This window comes from Urocitellus parryii, chromosome 10 (genome assembly GCF_045843805.1).
Source record: "Urocitellus parryii isolate mUroPar1 chromosome 10, mUroPar1.hap1, whole genome shotgun sequence".
NCBI lineage: Eukaryota > Metazoa > Chordata > Mammalia > Rodentia > Sciuridae > Urocitellus > Urocitellus parryii.
This window is the reverse complement of record NC_135540.1, coordinates 54899408-54918957: the sequence shown is the minus strand read 5'-3', so window position 1 is coordinate 54918957 and position 19550 is coordinate 54899408. Positions and strand designations below refer to the sequence as shown.

Genomic DNA, 19550 nt, shown 5'->3' with positions numbered 1-19550 from the left:
TGGCCATTCTGCGTGCCGCCTCCCCCTCCCGAGTTTGATGAAAAGGAACGTCTACTCTGGCTGCTTTGATGAAACTGCATCTTCCAGTTCTTTTCCTATCAGTCAGATTGGCAGTTATAGGAGGAATTTTGACTTTGTTTTGTCATATTTATTTTACAAAAGGGGCTATAAATGTCTGACACAGCTACACATTCACATCTCTGGGACATTCATCTGCTCTGGTGCCTAACTTCAGTGGAAGTTACATAACTACCATCATCCAAAACCCCAAAATTGGATATCTTCCCAAACTTATTATTACCTTACAAACACCATGTAGCAGAATATTATTTTTGTTTTTCTTCTCTAAGGCATTGTCAGCTATTTAAAAGTAAAACTGTTTTACTTTTCTGACTGTGCCCAAAGGTACCAGGTAGAATCTACATGTGACCACTGGCCATCTTCTGTGGGACAACTGAACCCTTTAAATGGTAATTTTAAAAACTATTTTCCAGTTCATGCCCCCCTCAAAGTAGTGGTTATCAGCAAAGTTTTAAATGCTCATTTAAATCTCTGTTAAAAATCTTTACTTATACAATGTCCAGTAGCCTACAATTTCACCCTTAGGAAAAGAAAAGTGATCTTTGTTTGATCGTTCATATATAGAAGAACAGAAGTCTGATTCTGTAGTGTTTTCCTTATTTTCAATTTCAGGGAGATGGAGATACATTTATTCCTGGCCCCTGTTTACTGTTCTGAGGTTTTAGAGATGGCAACTTCATTGGGCATAATAATTTTGCCTGGATTTTTAACTGGGGATTTGAGAGCCAAGGGACAAAATGTAATGTGTTTTCAAACTTCAGCTACACTTATACTGTAAATTTCACAAAGCATCTCCTTAAAAGTCCTGTCCTTGTACAAAATGCATCAAAGAGAGGGTGAAGACTTGGGGAATTTTTGAGGTTGGATTCGGATTTGCATCCTCAAGGGTCCCTTTCAGCGCACAGTCCAGGGTGCCAGGGACTGCCCTGTCCTCCCTCCCTCTTCTGGCTTCACTCTCCTAGGTTTTATTTCTTCTTCTTCTCCTTTACCTTCCTTTCTCCCTTCTTGCGCTGTCTTTTCATTCTCTAGGAGGTATCTACATACTGCTGCGTGTATATCCGAACACCCTCCAGAGATCTGAGTTAACTCTCCCTGCATCCCATAGTGAAGACGCAATGAAAGAGATACTGTTTAAAAGCGATAATTAAGATCCAGTCTCCAGTTCCTTCTTCGTCCCATTTTTCTCGGTAAGCGTGGAGATTTTATTTTCATTAGCGTGTGTTCCCTCATCCCTTGTCTCCAACGGGCGTGTGTGATAGTATGTTTAGTAAAGCCTGAGCTCTCTTTTCTTTATTTTTCTTGCTGCTGTTCTCGCTTATTAGGTGAGCAATGTTAGTTATATTTTCCCCTTTTCCTTCTCTCAGTCCCCAATTCCCGCCTCATCCCCTCTGTCAGAGCATCTATCAATGTGGTGTGGATCACAGCGGCGGCGGCTTTCTCTTTCATCTTTCTCCCCCTGCCAGAGCCACGGAGGGAGAGTGGGAGGCGGAAAAGAGGTGGAGGAGAGAGACTGGCAGAGGACGAGGAGTGGGCGCGTGTGGGCAAGATACTCAGATGATGAAGTTAAGCCATTCTAGCAGAGTTTTTTTTTTTTTTTGTCAATTTCACGCGGGGAAAAAGTGCCTCTCCGTGGGTTACAAACAGCGCCTGGTCCTTCAAGGAGTTGCCTGATCCTTCCCTCCAGTGGCGCGCGCGCGGACACACGCGCACACGCACACACACCCATACCCCAAAACTAGGACTCATTCTACAGGCTCTGGGAAAAGCAATAGGGGGGGGGGGAGCCCTCAATCACCACCTCCTTCTCGCCGACTGCCCCCCCCCCCCACCTCCACACACTCCAGCGGGCAGCCAAGGAGAGCAGGAGGCGGGGGAGGGGAGGGGGAGGAGAAGCGACGCAAGTGGGTAGCTTTTCAGCGCCGCCGAGGCGCGGGAGGAGGAGAAGCGGTGGGGAGGTGCTGCGCTCACCTGCGGGGCAGGGCGCGGAGGAGGGACCCGGGCGGTGAGCTCTTGGGCCGAGGGGCCAGGACGCGCCCGGAGCCTCGCCAGCGATCACGCTCAGGGTTTACCCCTCCCGTCGGCCGGGCGAGACCGAGGGGCAAAGCAGCTCTTTGCTTTGACAGAGCGGAGGCGTGGAGAGCGGCGAGTGAGAGCCAGCAAGCCAGGCTGAGAAACTCGAGCTGGGAACAAAGAGGGATCGGGCTGTGTGTGTGTGTCGGCTCGAGCTCCGGGCAGAAGCTTTTGGGCCCGAGGCTCCTGCTGTGACTCCCCAAGACCCCGCCGAGCCCTCTAAGGCCTTTTCCCAGCGCTCGCCGGCACAAACTTTATTCTTGGCAAACTTCTTGTCTTTCTCTTCCCCTCCTCCTCCTCCACCTCCGCCTCCTCCTCCTCCCCCTCTTCCAGCAGATTAAATGCTCCGCAAGAAGGAAAACCGAAGCAAAAGGGAAGCAAATAAGAAGCTCTAAGACGGACATTTCCAGTTCGGTGGCTCTTTATTTTACTTTATCTTTTTACCCTTCAGGAAGTGGACTTTTCATTATCTTCTGATTCTCTTTAAACCTCCGCTGGGGCAAACGGAGCCATTTGGCCCAGCTCGCTTCTCCTTCATCGGAAAACAAACTACTAAATCGGCATCCGAGGAATCTACGGTGGGGAGGTTTGCGCGGAGCCGCGCCGCCGGACTCTCCTCTGTTCTCTGGGGTGTGCTGACCCCTCCAGAACCGGTGTCTTCCGCGCACACAGGCCGGAGGGGGGCGTGGGGTGGCCCGCCGGGCCAGGGCAGGCTAGCCCAGCGCGCGTGGAGCCGCGCAGACGCCCCCAGAGGCGCCAGCTGCGGCTGCCCTCGCATTCCCGTGCCCTTCGGCCTCAGAGGCGGGCGCCGGCGTCTATCTCCGCGAAGCGGGAAAGCGCGGGCGGCCGCCAGAGCTCGGGCGCCGCCGCAGCTGCTCCGGCTGCCGGCCGGCGGCCCCGCGCTCGCCTGCCTCGCTTCCGCCCGCAGTCCTCCCTCACGCATCCAGCTCTCCTTTCCCTCCCCCCACCCTTGCATTGACCCTCCTCTCTTTCCTGCTGTCGCCGCGGGTGCTCCCACAGCGGAGCGGAGATTACAGATTCGTCGGGATGCCCCAACTCTCTGGGGGAGGCGGCGGCGGCGGGGGGGACCCGGAACTCTGCGCCACGGACGAGATGATCCCTTTCAAGGACGAGGGCGATCCCCAGAAGGAGAAGATCTTCGCTGAGATCAGTCACCCCGAAGAGGAAGGCGACTTAGCCGACATCAAGTCCTCCTTGGTTAACGAGTCCGAAATCATCCCCGCCAGCAACGGACACGAGGTGAGCGGGCCGCTGCCCCAAGTTCCCGAGAGGCGTGGTGGGTCTCGGAGAAGCTCAGAGAGGGAGGGAGCCAAGGCGCCCGCAGTCCCGGGTGACTGCTCCCGAGTAGTTTCCTTGTTTGTAGGGGCGTCGGGGAAGGGCTGGATCCCTGGTTGATATTTTCGGTGGGTGTGCGGGATCGGAGGTGGAAGGGTGTGCAGGGAAACTTATTCCCAGTGATCGGTTTAGGGGTTCGGTGGCCAAGCGGTTGGTTTACAGGCAGGAAATGCTTCCTTTAACCCATAATTTTTGCCTCCGGACTTTTTGGTGGAGTGAGGAGTGCAATGAATTAAAGGAGGTCTGAACAGTACTACTGGGAAATCATCCGTAGGACGGAAAACAAAGTACACCCGCTATCTTTCTCGGTACATGTCTGCAAAAGTGCGTTAAACCACCAAAGGCTTAGACGAGCCGAGCCAGAGGCGGGAGGAAGAAGAGGCTGGCGTGGGCCGGGGGCAGGCGGGGCGGCCCCAACCGCCGCGGAGCAGGGCCCGCGCGAAGCCGGCCCGTGGAGTGGGCGCGCGCCGGCTCTGCGGGGGTGGTGCGGGGCCAAGTCCCTGCAGCCGCTGCAGCCCCAGCGCAGGCTGTACAAAGCTGTGGGCGCGCGGAGCCCAGCCGCCCCAAGAGGACAGATACCGCTCGACCGCCTGCACCCCTTCACTTAAAAAATACAAAACTTTATTTGGGGTTAGTTGGGGCCTACATCAGGCCTTCAATCTATGCAGAAGAAAGGCCAGCCCTAGTAGAGAAGCGGCGGAAATCGGGCACCGGTTAGGGAGGGTGGAAAGCGCTTTATCAGATCTCCTGGCCAGCTGCAGGCGATAGCACTGGTAACCCGAGTAGGGTAAATAGAGACACGTGGGTGCCGGCGAGGGAAAGCCGCAGCGGGACTGCGCGGGAGGGCTATTTCGGGCTGCGCCCAGAGGCTCAGATGAGGTGGGGGGATGGACCCTGATATTCGACACTCCACTGGCCACCCTCATTCAACAACTGGGAAATCCTCCGGAGGAAATCCGGTCGAAAAGTCCTGACACCCAAATGATTTCACCAACGTTTTTCCCCTTCAGAGAAACTTGGAGGGTATACCCTTTTTCCTTAAATGGCATTACTTCTGCCCCCAAAAAGAAAGCGCGTGGTTTTGGGGGCGGGGACATTATGGGTTTTAAACAACACGTTTTAAGAACACCTCAGAGTTACCTTCTCTATCCCAATGGCAGGGGTGAGTATGCATTTTGGAAGGCTGGGGGCTGGGTTCCGAGGAGGAGAAGGGAAGGGTGTTCTTTATCCGTCTGGTCTGGGGAGAAGGACACTGTGTTGGAAACAGACAACCCCAGGTGTTAGGGCTCTGTTAATCTTGTCGCAGCGGTAAGTTGGTGAACCGACCCAAGAAAGATGGTGATGGGGTAATACCACTGATTTGCACGTGGTTGAGCCAAGGTGGATGGTGGTTACCAGAACTGATATTAACTGGGCTACCTTTTAGATGTCTATAACCCGACTCTCAATTTTTCCTCTCTTTAACCACAGATCAGTTCTACTTTTTTCTTGCAAGCCTGCAGTCAGCCAGCCATAGTAGGTCTTAAGCCATAGTGGAACTCCAGCTGGGACTGCTCTTAGGGCTATTTTCTTAAGACCCCATTGGAGTGGTTGACTTGTTCATATTAAAAATGCCATTTTCAGTTGCAAAATGATATTTCAGCCTGCTTTAATCAGCTCTAATTGAAATGAACAGTGGTTGAAGAGGCTATCAAAACTATCAACGCCATTAACTCCAACTCCTCTCCTATTAGGCATACAGGAACCTTGACAGATTTTAATAAACAGCAATCAGAACAGCTTGTGAGTTGGTCTCAAATTTACTATATTTTTGTTCTTTTTACTTTTTGGTCCCGAGAAGATAATAATCTCTCAAAAATACACGTGGGAAAGAAAAAGACTCCCTAGTACCCAACTCTAGCTTATCCTTAGATTAATAAAACAGGTAGATTGAATTGCACCTAAACCTCTTTCTTTGAGTTTCCATTGGACACACTTACTGTCACAAACTCTAAGGTGATTTTCTTTCTTTTGGGGATGGGGATTGCTATTAGGTGGCCAGACAAGCACAGACCTCTCAGGAGTCCTACCATGACAAGGCCAGAGAACACCCTGATGATGGTAAGACTGAATTCTACTTCCTCCAGCTTTATCATAGAACCTGTGGTTTGTGTATTTAAGTTTGTTTTGCTGCTTTTGCATTTAGGAGACCAGGACCAGGTGTGATAAGATTATAATGCCCACTATCATAACAAAATAGGAAAGAAAACCCAGGAAAGTTACTGCTTATCTCTAATGTGTATTACATCATTTAAGAACTATCTTTGAGTTATGGGGACCTTCGGATTTCAACTAGCTTCCAGATTCTTGGAAAAGAAGGAGGGTTTATAATGGATTTTTTTTTTTCTTAAACAAAAATAGTTCTGAATGGATTTTTGCTTGCAAAATTGCTGTTTCTAGTTTGTTACAGTGAGAAGGCAGGCAGTGAATGAACACACTGAACATGGCTCAGTAAAACAGAATCTAGCTTTTAAAATATAAAACTTACAGCTAGGGACTATGCAGATAGGATAGACTTTCTCTCCATTTCTGATTCTTGTTAAAAGATTCATATATACATAATTTGAAATTTAGGGATAGCTCCTGTGACTTGGAAAGGAATAAGATAACAGGTAGGGTTTACTTGTTGCCCAGTCTGCATTTTAATTACTTAAGTCCTTTAATTACTTAACAAATGGCCTGATCAGAAGGGAATCTAAAATACATACTGTATTTTAACCTGGAGAAGAAGGGTTGAGAACTACATATTAGGGTTCTTCTCAGTGACAAATAGTTGTACAAATTGAAAGGAAGAAATCTGTAAATTGAACACACAGATTTCTTTGGTAGAATGATGTAAGTGTAACACATAAAATTAAGCCTTCCAGAGTTACTCCTTTCATCGCTCAAATACTAGATAAAACTCTCTTCCTCAGCAAAAATCTAGAAATTTTCTAGAAATCTAGAAGCATAGGTAGAATTTTCTTAAAAGAAAAAGGATAACTTCAAGTGTATCAATATATACATGTATATACACAGATGGTCTAATACATCACAGTTTCAGGTTTGTGTGTTTTCCTTCATGTTTCTGTATTTCTTAGGCTAGTTTGTTAGTATTAGAACAAATTAAGTTAGATGGATAACACTTATTATTATAAAAACATCAGTCAGTTGTGGAAGTAAATTGAAACACATGTTTTTTAAACATCTGGTTTGCTGCTAAGTCATTTAAGAGAATAAATACTGTCAATCTAAAATAGAGCATAATAATCCAGTTATAGTATTTTATAAACAAATCTTTTATGGAAAGTCTGATTTGCCTTAGAACTGTTAGATTTTCTGATGAAAAATATTGTGCTATAAAAAGGGAGTCAATACATCATTGATTGTTCTTTGGATTCTCTCAGGAAAGCATCCAGATGGAGGCCTCTACAACAAGGGACCCTCCTACTCTAGTTATTCTGGCTACATAATGATGCCAAATATGAATAACGACCCATACATGTCAAATGGATCCCTTTCTCCACCCATCCCGAGAACAGTGAGTAACATGCTGATGTTGCAAATTATTTTCTGAAGTGCAAATTAATTGGTATTTTGGCAGAATGTTTATTTTTTCAAACACATTGCAAATGCTTTCGTTATATATGACCAGTCATTGCTCAATAAGAGCTGTTACAGGGACTGGCTGCCTTAAAATAGTGCCATGTTTGATGTCTTGCATTTGGAATTTTAGCTTTTGGTTTATTGGTTTGAGATTAATAACATATCACATGTTACAAAATCAAATGAAGTTAAACCAACAAATCTACTATTTTATGATTATTGTGCTTTCTGTGCTGAGGACAGGAAAATTTGATTCAGTGTTTTGAGTTAGCCAAGGACCAAATAGCTGTCGATGCTCTTAAGATATCTAGAATCAGAATGGTTTAGGCTCATTTGGAGCTGGACATTCACATTGTTTCTTTGACTTTTAAAAGTGCCTTATTTTATTATATTAACTATTAGTTTTAATATATTTTGTGAATGGCTGATAATCTATTTTTACCCTTTGTCGATTGTTGAGGAAGTATCATTTAAAGATAACCTAATGAAAGTTATTCTTCTGTCTTGTGGTTAACTTTTGAAGTTCTAAAAATGCATTGGCATTATCACTGCATTATGCAAATGCATAACGTTATGAACAATTTCATGCTTGGTACTGAAGGATATTTATTTTTTCTTGCAAAGTGGAAGTCTCATTTGTGTAATGAGAAAATATCTAGGTAGTAACTTATATAGTATGTGAACATGATGTATGTTGTGGGGATGGAATATTAAGTGATCCATCAATATATAAACTTTCTTTCCAGTCCTACTATCCCTCCACTACTCAGCCTCCAATGAAAGACACTTATGTATGCAGCTTAGGGCTTAGGGTTTCAGTCTCACTGGCTCTCCTGATATCCAGATCTACATCGAAAATGGAGCCTGTGATCTTTGCCCATTGGTTCTACAAACTGAAAAAAATCAGCCACAAACATCTGTGAAAACTGATGGCATTGATGCCTCAGTAAACAGAATAAGAGAATGAGAAGGTTCACCAAAGTAACTGAGGGAAATGGCTGGTAGTCAACTGTTAACACCATGCGTAGTGATTGTCTTCATTGTCTGTAGCCCTCAATGTAAACTGAAAGGTATATGAAATATAATCACTTTGTATGGGCACTGCAAAAATATCACAAGGAATATTTTATCTCTTGGAATAAGATTTTTCTAATTTTAATACTGTAGCTAAAATGGAGATCTTGGGGATGTAATCTTGGCGATTTTGGGATGGTTGCCATAGGAAAAAGCTATTTTGTATTTTATTTTAAAAGGCTTTTCAAATATTTAATGTCTGCGTAGTACATATGAATTTTCTACCTAAAAATGAATGAATTAATAAAACAAATGTAGTTTACCGCTTAGAGACTGCACCAAATAAATGCTTCTGAGTTTCAGAAAGTTGTAGAGTTTATATTTGTTGGACTAGATGTGCAAATATATCAGATATTTATTTTATAGTTGCACAGGCTTTTTGTTTTGTGGGGTAGAGAGGAAACAAAATATGTCTTAGATAACAATTGATTGAATATTTCTGTTAAAGACTTTTTAGAATAATGTTTCCAAATCAAATTATAGTCTTGATAATAATGGAAAATAGCCTCTGAATTTTATCTGTGCACACAGTACATATTTTGAAATATATTCCTTAGATCAGCTACTTCTCCTTTTGAGCAATAATTTTTGAAAAGTCAGTATAATAATACTTATTGGTCTTTGTAAACAATCCCTAAGAATATTGTATGTTAAGCATCTCTTCCTCTTTAAGCCAGAATTCTGCCTTATGTCTCTGCAGACTTTTCTCCTGATCCTCCAGAGTACTCATCATTTAAAAAATTTGATAGAATGGAAGGTATTTTTTTTTTTGTTAGTGTAGATCTTAAAATTTTAAGATCTGTGAATCAGTCATTCATTGCTTTGGAAAGATGGGTGGCCAAAATAAATGGCTATAGATACAGGGTAGAGAAACAGAGTATGTGAAGAAAGGCTTATCTTACCCTGTTACCTCATGCTTTGCTTATTAGAATGTATTTTTTAGGCGTATTTTCTTGAGATGTTCTGTAGTTTGCCCACTTCCAAAGCTTTTCAGTTTAAACCACAGACTATATTGATTTTTATTTTTGTATTTATTTTGCAGAGTACAATGAAAGTTATAATTGTTGGTCCCTAATACCTAACGGCTGTTTTTAATGGTCTGAGATCAGAAACACTTTAACGGGAAGGCAGCCTCTCTTCTTTACCCCTAACCACACTCTGCCTTCTTGGTCTTTAATTCTGTTCCTAACAGGACTTGAGTGTATCACTGACATCCACAATGACAGACTTACATGGAGAGTGTGAGGAACCGAGTGACCATTTGTGTTGGGACTTAGGGTGGGAGCATCTCTGTGACTTGAATTTGCATTACAAACAGCTGCTTGTTTACTGCTTCTGGTCCCTGGACACGTTCAGACTGGAGTTAACATCTGGGGGTAGGGGAGGGACCAGACCACCCCTTCTCTGCATAGTCTTGTGTTTGTATATAACTAGGTAATCCTGAGAATTGCAGCTATGACCAACTAGCACATACAGAAATGTTTCTGCTGGAATCTCATTGTAACAATTCTATATGCTTTTGCACTTTTTTAGACAAACACTGGCATAAACATGCTCACCCAGGGACCTAAGTACTGCATTATCTATTCAGGAGAACTGTCTTCACCCATTCAGCTTTTATCCTTTTGAGGGGAAGTTTTAATTGGCAGATTACCTCTTTCTAGACTTGGAATTCTTATGGATATGATCATCTGCATAAGAAATCTCATGAATGGGTCTCTATGGAATTTTAAATAAGAATTCTTCATTCAGCTAAATTGAGCCTAAGAAAGCACCTATGAAACACATTTGGTGTCATTGTGAGCTCCAAGGCACAGTAAACTTCGGCTTAAGTTGGTTTATCTACAGAGAAGGATGATGCAGAAGCCTATTAAATATTTCAGAGTGAGGAACATGGAAGGTTTATTAAAAGCATTCTCCCAAAGCTTTTTTTCCTCTGAACCTTATTTATGAAAAATCCCTGTAGGCCAGTGGTAAAGTATTAAAAGAAAAAAATAATAGGTCTTTATATCCCCAAGGTCGGTCCTGGCAGTTGTGTGCCTGAACACCTTGTGAGCTTGCCTGGGTTTAATGTAGCAAAAGTTCCCATTGGTTTAATGTCCTATGGTTAATCATCTTGGGTGTCTGACTTCCATTTGTCCCTTAGCAGCCAAACGTTTAACACCTTAGAAGAAAAACCTCATGTTTCTCTCATGCTCAGGAGGGAATGCAGGAAGCTGAGCCCCCTTGCTGCTGAGTCTCCTCAGACCACAGCAGCCACCTGGTCAGTGTAGTGCTGAGAACTTTCATTGTTTCTGGTTCTCTGTGATCCTCAGAGTGAATTTTTATGTGGGAAAGGGAGATATTTGTGTTCTCATTTCAGAATTTTTTTTTTAAGTTGGGGTTGCTATGAAAATGCTGTAGGAATTTGTTTTTGATTACTTAAGATTAGCTCAGCTACATTGTATGCCTTTTTTTAAAAAAAATTATTTTTTAGTTGTAGTTGGACACAATACCTTTGTTTTATTTATTTATTTTTATGTGGTGCTGAGGATCGAATCCAGGGCCTCAAATGTGCTAGGCGAGGGCTCTACCTCTGAGCCACAACCCCAGCCCTACATCATGTGCCTTTTACCATAGGGAATCAACATTTTGATTTCTGGTTGACAGAAACATACATATTATAACTGTCTTAACCCCACATGTTTGTATTTACATACAAGTAGATGAAATTTGATTTTTTCATTGTTCACATCCAGAATTAAGGACTTGACTAATTGATAAGTTTCTGAGTGGCACTGCATATCACTGTTACATAGCTTTTGAAATGAAAAACTTAAGGAGAGAGACTGGCTTATCTCTTGCAAGATTTTTAAAAGGCTCTCTTCATTTTACTGCAAGAAACTACTTAATTTGACTTACTGATAAATCATTTTTAATTTCTCTCGGCTGTTTAATTTTTGAAGCTAAGTTTTCCCCTTTACCTCAGATGTAGGGTAAGTTTTATAAAGTATATTCTAGGTCACTTTTATATGTGAATGTCAGGAGAATGTGGGGAAAATGCCCCAGACCTCCAACTCTTCTGTTTGATCCCTTCTTAATTGCACTGTTGTGAAGTTGGGAAAGGATCACAGTCAGAAGAATTGGCAGCTCTTGCCATCCCTCCATCAGATATCTTAAATATACTAACAGTTTGCTTGTTCAGGTATCCCAGAGAGTCATACACATGACTCAGGAGCTACTGTTGTAATTACAGGACCGATCCTTACTCAGATATGTTTTGAAATGACCCTTGTAGTTTCTCGTTCATTCATAAAGACATGAGAACAATACAAGATATTTAGTAACTTTACTAAAAACAAAACTTTGAGCCAACCTGTGAAAATTCATGCTTCTGAAGGAGTGGGCTGGGCCCCCATACAGGGCTCTCATCAACCCCATTGTTCTGACTCAGTCTACCCTATGGACCCAACCTCTTGTGTAATTTGATAAGAGATAGGACTTTACAGGTGTGTCTGTCTGGACTTGAACTTGAGACTCACAGGTGCTTTCCCCAATGTTTACTGGGTTGAATGTTTTAAAACTAATTTTGTTTGTTCTTTAGGCAGAACCATTTTGGATTTTATGTGATTAAAAGTTTTTTGAGCAAAAAAATGACTCCATCCTCCTTTGAACTTTTTTTGATCTTCATTTGTTTGTCATAGATATGATTGGACTTTTACAAAACTGGTTTCCCTTTGATTTTGGAGAAAGAACTGAAGTTTAAAGATAAAATGTGCAGTGTTATCTATGGCCAGTCAAAATTTTTTACAGGTAAAAGTAGAGCTGAACATATCAGAGGCACTACTGTCATGAAGGTTGTTTTTACAAGGGAGTGTTCATTTACAACTTGTCCCCTTTGGAGCCATCGATTTAATGCAAAGTTGAGTGCCAAGCTGAATTATATATAATCCTATATGGAACTGGGTGACAGTGCCAAGCTGAGCTAGTTTGCAGGACTAATATTGTAGTGATCATGAGACTTAGGACTGCTTCTTGCTTTCCTGACAGTCCTCACTCATTTAGAAAAGGCAGTCATTGGACTTTCTTTAAATCATTTAAAAAATGCATTTGGAGTCTGAGGCAGGAGGATTACTTGAGCCTAGAAGTTTAAGGCCAGCCTAGGCAACATAGCAAGATCCTATCTCTTAAAATAAAATGAGATCCCTTCTCTTTTTAAAGTTCATATTTAGTTTTTAAATATTAAATTGTGATTTTATGAAGTCACAGGCTGGGATCTATAGACTCTGCTGTAAGCTCTGAAATCATTTTAAGGATATAAATGAGTGCCAATGTCGATCCTGGCAAAAATTTGGAGGCCCAAAGCCTGATACTAACTTAAGAGACCAATGACAAAAACTTGGGTAGTAAAGAGGGAAGAGTTGAACAGGGGGCTGCTTGGGAAATAGGGATTGTTGACTCAAAAATTCTGATAATTTAGTTGGGACTATTTACAGACTATTATCAGAGGCTGTGAAGAGGATTATAAAATCTCTGCACAGGAGTACGTTTATACACAATACCAACTCTGGCTAAACCTCTAAATCTGCTGAAATTATCCATTTGTACAGATAGACCACTTATAAAGTTTACTGGGGAGATGGAACTCACATGCCTTCTATCTGTGTGGGGAAATTGCAAGGGCAGTATAGAGCAAGGAAGAGTTTTGGTTGTTTCTCCTGTTTCCCAGTTTGTGGGAGGAATATGACTGGCAAAGATATTGCTTCACAGAAGGTCTAGAAATTTTTGCAGCTAACTGGGAACATAGAGCCTTTAAAAAACTGAATTTCTGATTATTGTTCTACCCATACTCACAAACAATCCTATGTGGAACTGGATGACAGTTTTGCATGATTGAATTTTGATCTAAATAGTGATTTGTCACTGTGATGATGTTATGTTCACTTTATTAAAATGTTTGCTGTCACTCAACATAGAGAAATTGAAATGAAAGGGTATATGTAGGGAGGCTCTGTAATATAAATAGGGATGGCTCTGGAATAGGTTCAGTTTTCTTTTATTATTATAAGCTTCTGAATCAGTCATCAAAACAAGAATTTAATATCTGACATACTAAGACATTTTTATAATTCCTTTAATTTTTTATAATCCTGAAAAACTTTGTAATTATAGCTATCCAGCTATTGATGATAGGTGATCGTCCCTGATGAGTTATGAAAGGGTTACAATCATCCTAGCACAGAAAAGAAACCCCAATATATTTGCTGAATCAATAAGAGTGCATAGGAAGTTTTCATGTGAATTTTGGATACATCCAAAGGACTTTATCAAACCAAATATTATGTGAATGGCAAGACTTGGAAGTGTCTGGAAACTAATCCTTGGTATTTTATTATTTTGTTTTTTGTCTGACTTATTGCATGAGTGAGTGAAGGAGCATTAGACCACTGTCTTTAGGGAGGACGTTGGTCATTCCTTATACAATGTTCAGTTTCCAGCCGAAAGTAGACAGCCAGAGGAACTTACTGCTAGACTGAGAAAGAATGAGACTGGACCCTGTTGTGAGGATCAGTAAGATGCACTTGTCTTTTACTTAGGTCCTAGTAACCTAATTGCAGCAATGGAGAGGACAGAAATACTTTTTTCAGAAGGGTGCTTGAGATGGAATATGATAGTAATAAAAAGAAAATCATCTCTTCAAGTATATGTTAGTATCATATAGCTAACACTTTTCATTTTTATTCTCTCTCAGCTAGAAAGGACATTTCCCCCGCCAGTAACACTTGAGGCATTTTCAGATAGCAGAGAATTCTGTGTATTTTTTAAAGACGTGTGGCAGTGGCATTGCTGACTGTTCTGAGCCAGTGTGTGCTGTAAATTGATCACACCTTTTGGCAATATGGAGAACAAGAGTTTTTACTTTATCAGGGGGAGGAAGGCAGCCCCTAAGAAGGCAGAGTCTGTGAAGTACTAGGGTAGATGTTAACCAACCCAAGCTCTAGTCCCAAGTCCATCACCCTCCTCTAAAGGTATTTAACCTCCATATTTAGCCTTTGTTTCCTCATTTACAAATTGTCACATTCACATCTGGCTTGCCCGGCTTGCCCATCTTACCTGGTGAATGTGCAGTTCTGACGGCAAAAAGTCTGCACAAGCACTGTTTTCCAGCAGTAAAGCTGGAGTCTAAGATGGTGTGAGGCAGGGCTCTGGTTCCCACCTGGAGGGGTTTCTGCATTCAAGAGAGGTGTGTCTGGACCCAAGAGGCTCTGGAGAAAAGAAAGACGTATACTGTTCTTTCTGTGCCATGATGAGGACCTGCAGTTTGAACTGGGTGAAGGACTTCCTTCACCTTTGGAAAGTGTGAATAAAAATTTGGGGGATTGTCAGAACATCTTTTACGAGGTCGTTTTCTACTCTTCTATTAGGAGGGCATCTGATTTTACCCTTTAGCACCACATTTCTCTGCCAAGGGAATGAGAGGTGTGAGGGAACGGGTTTCTACAGTTCAGATTCATTAGTTGAAGAGTTTGAATCTTCCAGTATTTGATAAGAAGTTGCCAGAAAACTTTGTGGATAAGGCAGAAATATATTTGTGGTTAGGAGAATATTTTCCCCTATCGTTTAAGAGCTGGGTTTCTTTTCCCTGCCACCAAAACTAGGGAGAGAGGAACTTTTGAAGCCTTGTGAATGTTGAAGATAACAGGCAAGTTATATTTCTCTTCTCCAAAGATAAGATCCAAGGGATCTGTTAGGCAGGCAGCAAGGTGAAATTGATGTCTTTTTAGCCTTGTGGAAAATTCTTGCTTCCATCATTTTAGAACTTTTTTTTTTTTCTTTTTCTCTTAATAAAACCCAGTGAATTTAAGCATATACTAATGTGGAGTCAGCTTTCTTTGTATAGGATACCTCAATTTGGAACAGTATATAAAGCACCTCATATTAATTTTGATCCCATCACCTTGGTATACTACTTCAAAAGACTTGGATCAAGGAAAAAGGTATTGCATGACTGGAGGTGTGGCCAGTGGTAGAGCACAGCAAGCCTGAGCGCAGGGTTCCATCCACAGCACTGCAAATAAAAGAAAAAGGCTCTGTAATCTCATCTCAAATGTTATTAGACTTTTAAATTAGATTTTTAAAGTCTGAGACAAAAACCAAAAATATCAAAGTGATAAATGTTTAATATTTGCTACAATAGGGCTAACCAGGTAGCCAGCCCAGCACACTGTAATCTCAGCAACTCTGGAGGCTGAAGCGGGAGGATTGCAAGTTTGAGGGCAGCCTAGGCCTTGAGATCCTTTCTCAAAATAAAATAGAACAAAGTGGTTGGAGACAGAGTAGAGTACCCCTGGATTCAATCCCAAGTGCCACACCCCTCCAAAAAAATCAAGTCTCCCAAATATTGCTCAAATAATATTTTGCTCATTTTATGCATACATTAAAATTTTAAAATTAGTATTCATTGTTTTTGTTTTTTTTTAAAGGGAAAGTAGTTGATATTTATTTATTTTTTAAATACTACATTGTGTTCAGTACTTATAAGGCAGTTTACATGCTCATTTAATGCTCAGTTGAGGTAAAAACTGGTGTGTGTTATAAACTCAGCATTAAAGAAAGGAACCATCTTCAGGAATATCAATAATCTGTCTCAGCCTAATAAGTTGTAGAGTCAGAGTCCTCCCTTAAGGTCTATAGTTTTGTTTGTTTTTATTAAAAATAATCAACATTTGCCTTGAAGAACATAAAATACTTACTAAATTAATTATAATATTGATAAAAATGTAAAGCAGAAAAGCAGTTACAGTGATGATTCTGTTAGACATTTTTAAAAATGCTTAACTTTATGAAAACAAAAGATTATTTTCATTTAAAAAAAGCAAAACATGTTCAGTAGAAAAAATTAGAAAATTTGGTTGAGCAAAAAGAATACAAATACTAAATTCCCAGGCTCTTATTCTCAGTGATTATCACTCCTAGAATTTGCTACACAGCCTTTTAGATTTCTCTCTAGGCATGTATATAACTGGTACATAAATTCACAAATACCTGTTATATACTCATGGCAATGAGACCATAATATGCCATTTTGTAAGTTGATTTTTTTCCTCACCAGTATATATTGGACTTTTTCTTCTGTTAAGCATTGTCTTGTAACATCTTTAATGGATTGCCTAATTTATTTAGCTAGTAATTTTTTGGTTCCCACATTCAGATACTGACACCTTTTTTCTCATGTAAATATTATGATGAAATATTTTCTAACAAAATCTTTGTACTCATTTTACATTATTTCTTTGGAAAATGTCAGAAATGCAAAGATAATTTATTGGTGCATTGTAATTATATATAATAAGTGGGATTCAGTGTGATATATTCATGCATGCACAAAACATAATTTGATCAACTAAATTCCCTAGTATCTTTCCTTTCCCTCTTCCCCTGTCCCCCTAGCCTGTTCTCTCTCTCTACTCAGTAGTCTCCTATTTTCATGAGGTCCCCTTTTTTTAATTTTATTTTTTTTTAGTTATAGGTGGACACAATACCTTTATTATATATATTTATTTATATTATGTGTTGCTGAGGCTTGAACTTAGTGTCTCACATGAGCACTCTACCACCAAACCATAAATCCAGCCCCTAAGTCCCCCTTTTTCCCACTTTTTGCTCTCTAGCTTCCATATATGAGAGAAAATATGACCTTTGACTTTCTGAGTATGGCTTATTTCATTTAACATTATGTTCTTAAGTTCTATTCATTTTCCTGCAAATGACATAACTTTGTTGTTGTTTGTGGCTGAGTAAAAATCCATTGTCTAAGGGCTGGGGCTGTAGCTCAGTGGTGGTGCTTGCCTAGCACATGTGAGCACTGGGTTCTATTCTCAGCATCTCATAAAAATAAATAAATGAAATGAAGGTCCACCAACAACTAAAAAAGTATTTTAAAAAATCCATTGTGTATATATACCATATTTTCTTTATCCAGTCATTTGTTGACAGATTTCGTAAGCTGGTCCCGTAGTTTGGCTACTGGGAATTATGCTGTTATAATCATTGGTATGCATGTATGACTATAGTATGATGACTTTAATTTTTTTGGATAAACACTGAGGAGTGGAATAGCTGTGTCATATGATGGTTCCATTTCTAGTCTTTAGAGGAACTTCCAGGCTGATTTCCAAAGTAGTTGTACTAATTTACAATCCTACCAACAATGCATAAATGTTTTATATTTCCCATCATGCTCATCAACATTTATTATTATTTGTATTCTTGCTGATAGGCAGTACACCTTTAAATTTGGGGTTAATAGTGCAATTTAACCTTAAAAAACATATTTTGGGGCTGGGGATATAGCTCAGTTGGTAGCATGTTTGCCTCACATGCACAAGGCCTGGGTTCAGTCCTCAGCATCTCACACACACACACACACACACACACACACACACTCACTCATATTTATTTAAATTAAATTTTGTTTTTACTTATTAAGATCCTGGGGGTTGAACCCAGGGCCTTTACTTATGCTAGACAAGTCATATAGCACTGAGCTATATCCTCAGTCCTGAAGTCAGAACTTTAAAAAGTGTATTTGTTTACAGTCAGCTTTGTTTATGGTTGGTGTTTTGAGGCTGATAGTTTTCATGACTCTTTCACTCAAGAGACATGACTAAAAAGAACAAGTAAAAAAAAAGAGATAATAGACAAGTAGTCAGACAGATGGAGAGTGTCACACACTCCATAAGACTAGAGTGGAGAATGTGTCTTAAACAAATTTGAACTTCCTTTGACTTCCCCAAGTTGAACCATCCGCCCCCACCCCCTGCCACCACAGCCACAGGTTTCCCTAACATTGGCAGGGGACTTGCCTCCTGTAGAACCAAGGCCAGCTCAGACAAGCTGGCCCCAAAAGAGAATAAAAAGTCCAGCCCATCCTTAGTTTCTTCTTCAAATAGACAAATCTTCTTTGTGGAGAGTGAGTGAAGAGGTAGGTAGGGAAAAGGGTCACAGCCACTGTCCAAAAGGGTAGAAGTTTCTTTTGCTCTTAATAAAACCCAGTGAATTTAAACATATGCTAATGTGGAGTTAGCTTTCTTTGTATAGAATTCTTCAATTAGGGAGGAGAAAAGGAGAAGGTCCCTTAAGTTATCATTCTTGATTAGTGAGGCTGTGGCCCATGAGTAGTAATGATAAAACAAGTAAGTATAGAAATAAATAAGATGGAGTTGCACAAAGCCCTCTTGAAGTCAGAATTCCTGGATTCCAGGGCTCTGCTGACTAGCTGTGTTTTTCATCTCTGGACCTTGGCTTCCTCATCCAGAATGTTGTCCCCACTCCACTCTGTATGTCCTGAATCATTGTGCAGATCGGTCACATAGATGTACTTTGACCAAGCTCCCAGCTGATTCTTACATAAAATAAGTTTGGGGAAAATCTTGACAAGGGTAAATACCCAGTAATTGAGGGTTTGGATAATGTAAATAACTTACCCAAGGTCTCAGACATGGAAAGGAATGGGGCTTGGACTCCATGTCACACTTATTGGTCACAAAGCCCACTTTGTCTTCACTCAGCTCTGTCCCTGTACTAATGGAGACCACTGACACTGTGTTCTCTTGTAGGCCAAGCTTTTGAGGTTTTCTCCATGAGTGCCATACTCCACTAACTACAGTATGAAATTCATACTTTTTAGTGTTATTTTGAAAGTTCTCCATAGTCTGGAACCATCCAGACTGCTACTACTACTATTACCACTAATACTGACTACCTAGTCATCCACATCACAGACCTCTATCCCAAACCCTTTTTGAACACCTTTCTGTGGGTTCTTGTAGCTTGGGCTCTCTGAGCTGCCCTTTCTCTTTTACCTGCCGTCACAATCTTGTCTATCCTTAAAGGTTCAGAATAGATGGTACCTCTTCCCTAGCACTCCCATTCCACTCCAGTTAAGAGGAACTGTGCTCTCCGGTGAGTCCTCACAGGCGCTCCTTCATAACTCCTACGTACATGTCTTACTAGTTGGTTCCACATCTATTGCTCACTCACCATTAGTTCTTCAGGACAGGGCCTGCCTTACTCTGTTGTCCAGAACTTGTTGCAGGATTTTAAAACTGCCATGGATTAGGTTCCTCACTAGTTGTTTGGAATAAAATAAGAATTCTTAAACCTCAAGAATGTAAGGTGATCACCAACACAGTTAGCAATCCATATTTAAATGGCCACTCTTAAAAATGGATAAACTCACACTAAATTACAAAACTGAAGTTGAGTTTAGAAATGGAGCACTAATTAGAGTCCATGGAATTGGCATTAGCTATTAGTTTTGACTATGTAGTACATGCCAGAACCGTTCTAAACACTTTTTATGC

General features: G+C 41.1%; 1 protein-coding gene across 2 annotated transcripts in view; it reads left to right on the top strand.

Annotated features, from left to right (window-relative positions):
• The first annotated feature begins 3191 nt into the window (after positions 1–3191).
• Positions 3192–19550, top strand: part of Lef1 (lymphoid enhancer binding factor 1) — a 112466-nt gene continuing 96107 nt past the window's right edge. For both annotated transcript variants that reach the window (XM_026403194.2, XM_077803165.1), the window contains exons 1-3: positions 3192–3411; positions 5541–5607; positions 6933–7066. In XM_026403194.2, the coding sequence (XP_026258979.2) occupies positions 3199–3411; positions 5541–5607; positions 6933–7066 (414 nt within the window). In that variant the 5' untranslated portion in view covers positions 3192–3198. The remainder of the gene's footprint in view (positions 3412–5540; positions 5608–6932; positions 7067–19550) is intronic.